The sequence below is a fragment of the Lactuca serriola genome, chromosome 4 (assembly GCF_051521515.1).
Source record: "Lactuca serriola cultivar US96UC23 chromosome 4, Lser_US96UC23_V15, whole genome shotgun sequence".
Lineage (NCBI taxonomy): Eukaryota > Viridiplantae > Streptophyta > Magnoliopsida > Asterales > Asteraceae > Lactuca > Lactuca serriola.
In genome coordinates, this window is record NC_136411.1 from 263,930,489 (window position 1) to 263,936,760 (window position 6,272).

The following is a 6,272-nucleotide window of genomic DNA, read 5'->3' on the forward strand; positions in this document are numbered from 1 at the left end:
CATTTATTATTTTTGGTATTAAAAAATATAAAGAAAAAGAGAGTATCCATGTTGCATGTTTTTCTTCAACTGACGTTTAACATTTCAACAAACTAACAGACTATCCTTCCTTCTACACATAGTTTCTACGTTTCTCTCATCTGTTATCTGTTATAACGTATATATTTTTTGGTAAGATATTGGAAACTCATAATTGTACCGAAAGAATCAGGCATATATGTCCTAAATAACTGTTTTTACTTTGAGAATGACATAATTTACTTTCCTTAACCGGCTTACGTTATATATCAAATAAAACTGAAACCAAAGATATATACGTTAACAAATCCACATCTATACATCCATATATACGATACAACAATGGTTCGTTACTTGCTTGTCCCATAAGTCTTTTTGTTAATAATAATAATATTATAACCGCCGTAATGCCCATCTTGTAACACACGAAAACAAGGCTCAATTCCTGCTCTCTTGCCTTTCATCAAATATTTTTTCGATTTCTATATTTAGCAAACTTATTTACCTACGACCCATTATATATAGCATCGTTTCCCAACAGCTTATGCATTCAGACTTTCAACCAACAATGGCTTCATTCATCAGAAATTCCCATCTTTCATGGAGCGTTCTTGTGGTTCTATGCATGGCACTTCTTGTCTCTGTTTGTGAAGCTAGGGTTCACAGGGGTAAAGGAAGCGGCTTTGTTCGAACCAAAGGACCTAACTTTGTTCTGAATGGGTCCCCTTTTCTATTTAATGGTTTTAATGCGTATTGGATGATGAATGTAGCCACTGATCCAAGCGAGAGGATGAAAGTTACTCAAGTCCTACAAGATGCTGCAAATGCAGGTCTTTCTGTATGCCGAACATGGGCTTTTGCTGATGGTGGCGACAAAGCTCTTCAGATTTCACCAGGAGCATACGACGAACGTGTTTTTCAGGTATCAACAAACATGTTTCTTAGCTCATGTTTCCTTCATATTGTATGGTGTTCTTACATTAAACGTGGGTTTGGTTTGCAGGGACTAGATTTCGTGGTGGCAGAAGCAAGAAAATATGGTCTTCGGTTAATATTAAGTTTTGTTAACAATTACAAAGACTTTGGAGGGAGACAACAATACGTTAACTGGGCAAGAAGTTCTGGCGTTCAGATCAACAGTGACGACGATTTCTATACCAACCCAATAGTAAAAGGGTATTATAAGAACCATGTCCAAGTAAGTAAGCATTCAACAGCATCAATTGTTGAGAAAACTTTGAAGAATCAACATCAATAATGTTTTGTATTTTTTATATATCGATCGACATAGCATGTGTTTTCATACCGAACTTATCTGCATAACGATGACTGTATGCAGAGAGTTATAACAAGGGTGAATACTATCACCAGGATCGCATATCGTGACGACACCACAATCATGGCATGGGAACTCATAAACGAGCCCCGCTGCCAGGCTGATTCCTCTGGAAGAACAGTTAATGTAAGTGACACCATGTAAAGATATAAATTACAAGAATCTTTAAACATTAATATATATATATATATATATATATATATATATATATATATATATATATATATATATATACACACACACGTTATAAGGAATTAATTTTAATTTATGAATTCTATGCATTTTGCTGCAGGTTTGGGTTCAAGAAATGGCTTCCTTCGTCAAATCATTGGATAGACACCATCTATTGGAGCTTGGCATGGAAGGGTTTTACGGTGACACAATGCCTGAACGAAAGCAGATAAACCCCGGTTACCAAGTTGGAACTGATTTCATCAGCAATAATCTTGTTAGGGGAATCGATTTTGCCACCATACATGCATATCCTGATCAATGGTAATATTTTTTTTGGATAACATTAAACAAGAGCATTCATGATCTATAAATACAAAAAAGCCATATATATATATGCAACTAAAAGAGCTAGAGTATTTAAGGTAAGTATTCAAATTTGTGGTTATGCTACAGGTTGTCTGGACAAAATGAAGAGTCACAGATCGCATTTATGCAAAGATGGATGTGGAGTCATTACCAGGATTCAAAAACTATCCTTAAGAAACCACTTGTGATTGCTGAATTTGGGAAGTCTAGCAAAGATCCAAAATATAACATTAACAAAAGGGACTCCTACTTGAATGCTGTTTATAGAAACATTTATATGATGGCCAGAACTGGAGGAACTGTTGGTGGTGGTTTAGTGTGGCAGCTTATGGCGGATGGAATGGCTTCTTACTGCGATGGATATGAAATAACCTTGTCAGAAAATCCATCAACAAGCAACATCATTTCTCAGCAATCTCAAGCCATGAGCACGCTGTCTCAATTGCTAAGAATCGCATCTGAAAATGTTCCTTCTGGCAAAAATCATAAACTCCAACTTGATCATATTAAAGGTCCACGTTCCTCTAAGACAAACCATCATGGTCGTCGTCGTCATCACCATGCTCACAATCAAAAGGCAATGCCTTGACAATGTGCACAATTGAAGGAGGGGATTAGAATCAAGATCCTCTTACGTATTACTGAAAGTATCAATTAATTTCTTGCGGCTTTAAGATAATTGTCAAATAGCCCGTTATTTATTGATTCAATTAATATTCTAATAAAATGGTTATTTATTGATTCAATTAATATTCTAATAAAATGCTTCTTTCTCGAAAGAGATAGTTCCACATGCAAGGAAAGTCTTTGATCAACACACTCATGTGCATGTACGTAATTTGAATGGAAACTTTAAATATTCATTAACAAAACATAGTACCTGAAACCCTAGCTTTTATAATGATTAACAGAAACAACATATAAAAAATAGGATAATTAAAAAAATTTGGAGAGCCCACACTTGCTGACGTCTTTGAGTTTTGTATAGAGTGAATTGTCTGTATTGAAAACTGGACCGACCGGTTCAAGCGTTTCAACCGGGAACCCCATATATAAATAACTGATTCAGATGGAAAGACCGGTTGTTCAAAAACACGTAAAATATGTTCAATAAAGCGTTAAAGTAGTTCTATGACCAATAAAAACTAAGATTTATTTAAAAAATAAGTATTTTTCCTATTTTCTTAAAGAAATAAGAAAATAAGGCAACTAATAGTTAAATATGATGCTTCCTACTATTGACGTCATTCGCGCTTCAATTAACATCATCCCAAGTTTTATAAAATATTACGTTATAAACTCGTATATTATACGGTTGACAAATTAAAATAACTTAGATATATTGTAACAAAAACATATTATGTTGTTTTCTCATATTAAGTGGGCCAAGTTAAAAAGAAAGAAAAAACAGATAAAATGACCAAATTTACCAAATTTGTAGGGCTCACACGTTTTGAAGTCTTTGAGTTTTTTATAAAGTCAATTGTCCAAGTTTTGAAGGCCGCGCCAGCTGGTTTAATCAGTTGAACCGTAACTGGCCATCTATACAACCAGTTTGATAAAGTGGAAAGACCCGTTGTAAATGTATTGGTCAAAACCGGCTGACGAAACATCCCAAAATACGAAGGTAAAAATTTCATTTTTAAAATAATCAAAATATTCATTTATCATTTACTCAAATCATTAAAGATAGTTTATAATAAAAACAGTTATCAAAGGACAATCTCAAAATCTCAAGATTGCGGAAAATATGGGTGTATGCGTTACAATCAAGCAGACCTTTCCCTTTCGAACCGGAAGGACTTGAAACCATAAGATCAACTGTAATGACAAAACTTAGTGAGTTCCCCCAAGTACCACATACAATACATAACATACGAGTCATGCATATCAAACATGCAATAGAAGGTGCTATGTGCCAAACGTAGTCTTGCCATTATCCCACGAGCCGTATCATGGTCTTTTCTTGTAATGTCGGGGGCCAAAACCCTGGGTCTTCCAGACAAGTGCCAGGAGCCACCTGCTGGTCGTCCATGCAAGCATCAGAGACACAACAACCATACAATCATCAACTAACTATCTACTAAATTGCCTGAGTCTGAACCCTTGTCTTGCATATTGATTTTCCAGGAGCTACCTCCAGGTCGTTTATATAAATGTCAAGGGCCACCCACTGGTCTTCCTATAATACATAAGCCTATAGGCCGGCATTGGAGCCATCGACCCATAGTACAATGAAGAGACTCACCTCACACAGGTGAAAACCACGGATAAAAATTTGACTGCAGATCCGCTAAAATCCATGCGCTATAAAATACCAAAATAACAACCCATTAATAACTACATCCTGACTCACACAAAGAGTTCAGATTATGGTAAAAGACCTTTTTTCCTTCCTTTATGTTGGCCCAAGGCTAAGGCCCAATCCAAATGTACAAAAGCCCAAAATCCTAAAAATATACATCTAAGGCCCAATTTTCCAAATTGAGCCCAATCCCTTTCATGGGCCTTTTCCCAAGAAGTCCAGCAAAATCTCAACATCCCAACCCATGAATTCTGATGGCCCGAAATGACCGAAGACAACCAAGCCCACTCAAGCCCAAAACCGAAGCCCAAAGAAAAGAAACCCATCCTGCAGAATACACGGGGCGTACTCAGCCTGTACACTCAATGTACTGCATGAAAGGCTTGTACATGCAGTGTACAAACTTATACGCCCAGTGTACTCACCAACATGACCTACTTTCCCATTTCAGCTCTTAACCCATTAAGACTTTGATTCAAACTCAGATTTCACTCCCTCATGGTGGTTAATCATCATGGTCGTCTTCGTCATCATCATGCTCACAACCAAAAGGCAATGCCTTGACAATGTGCAGAATTGAAGGAGGGGATTAGAATCAATATTCTCTTATATATTACTGAAAGTGTCAATTAATTTCTTGCGGCTTTAAGATAATTGTCAGATAGCCCGTTATTTATTGATTCAATTAATATTCAAATGAAATGCTTCTTTATTGAAAGAGATAGTTCCACATGCATGGGAAGTCTTTGATCAACGCACACTCATGCGCATGTACGTAATTCGAATGAAAACTTTAAATATTTGTTAACAAAACATAGTAACTGAAACCCTGGCTTTTACAATGATTAACGGAAACAACATATAAAAAATTGGATAATAAAAAAAAATTGGAGAGCCCACGCCTGTTGACGTCTTTAAGTTTTCTATAGAGTGAATTGTCCATGTTTTGAAAACCGAGAACCCGAGTTCTAGTGACCAATAAAAACATAAACTTATTTAAAAAGTAAGTATTTTTCCCGTTTTCTTATAGAAATAAGAAAACAAGGCAACTAATAATTAAATATGATGCTTCCTACTATTGATGTCATTCGCGCTTCCCTTAACATCATCCAAGTTTTATAGAATATTACGTTATATACTCGTATATTATACGGTTAACAAATTAAAATAACTTAGATATATAATAACAAAGACATATTATATTGTTTATTCATATTAATTAGACCACATTAAAAAAAAACGGATAAAATGTCAAAATTGACCAAATTTGGAGAGCCCACACAGCTTGAAGTCTTTGAGTTTTGTATAAAGTTAATTGTCCATGTTTTGAAAGCCACACTAGCTGGTTTAATCACTTGAACAATAACCGTGCATATATACAACTGGTCTGATAAGGTGGAAAGGCCCGTTGTAAATGAATTAGTCAAAACCGACTGATGTAACATCCCATAATACGAGAGTAAAAATTTCATTTTTCAAACAACCAACACACCCATTTATCATTTACTCAAATCCTTAAAGATATTTTAAAATAAAAACAGTTATCAGAGTACAATCCCAAAATGTCAAGATTGCGGAAAATATGGGTGTACGCGTTGCGATCAAGCGGAGTCCTTCGCTTTCGAACTGGAAGTATCTGGAACCATAAACAATAACTGTAAGCACAAAGCTTAGTGAATTCCCCAAATACCACATACCATACATAACATACAAGTCATACATATCAAACATGCAATAGAAGGTGCTATGTCCAACCGTAGTCTTGCCATTATGCCATGAGCCGTATCATGGCCTTTTCTTGCCATATTGGGGGCCAAAACCATAGGTCTTATACACAAGTGTCAGGATCCACCTCATGGTCTTCCATGCAAGCATCACACACACAACTAGCATACAATAAACAACTAATTATCTACTTAACTGCCAGCGTCCGAACCCTGGTCTTGCATATTGATTTGTCAGGAGCTACCTCTAGGTCTTTTACACAAATTCCAAGGGCCACCCACTAGTCTTCCAATAACACATAAGCCAATGGGCCAGCATTGGTGCCTTCGACCCATAGTACAATGAGGA

At 36.0% G+C, this 6,272-nt stretch overlaps 1 protein-coding gene across 1 annotated transcript; it reads left to right on the plus strand.

Annotated features, from left to right (window-relative positions):
- The first annotated feature begins 562 nt into the window (after positions 1-562).
- Positions 563-2,624, plus strand: LOC145100600 (mannan endo-1,4-beta-mannosidase 5-like). Its single transcript, XM_079037805.1, has 5 exons — positions 563-940; positions 1,022-1,216; positions 1,358-1,480; positions 1,647-1,849; positions 1,982-2,624. Exons 1-5 carry the CDS (start codon positions 563-565, stop codon positions 2,481-2,483), a joined length of 1,401 nt encoding a protein of 466 aa, XP_078893931.1. The 3' UTR covers positions 2,484-2,624.
- The last annotated feature ends 3,648 nt before the right edge of the window (positions 2,625-6,272 follow it).

Bases quoted from the DNA above. Each gene is read 5' to 3' on its own strand.
- LOC145100600 (XM_079037805.1), top strand. From the start codon at position 563: ATGCATTCAGACTTTCAACCAACAATGGCTTCATTCATCAGAAATTCC. The intron at 1,217-1,357 runs GTAAGTAAGCAT...GACTGTATGCAG, and splicing joins ATTATAAGAACCATGTCCAA to AGAGTTATAACAAGGGTGAA. The intron at 1,850-1,981 runs GTAATATTTTTT...GTTATGCTACAG, and splicing joins CATGCATATCCTGATCAATG to GTTGTCTGGACAAAATGAAG.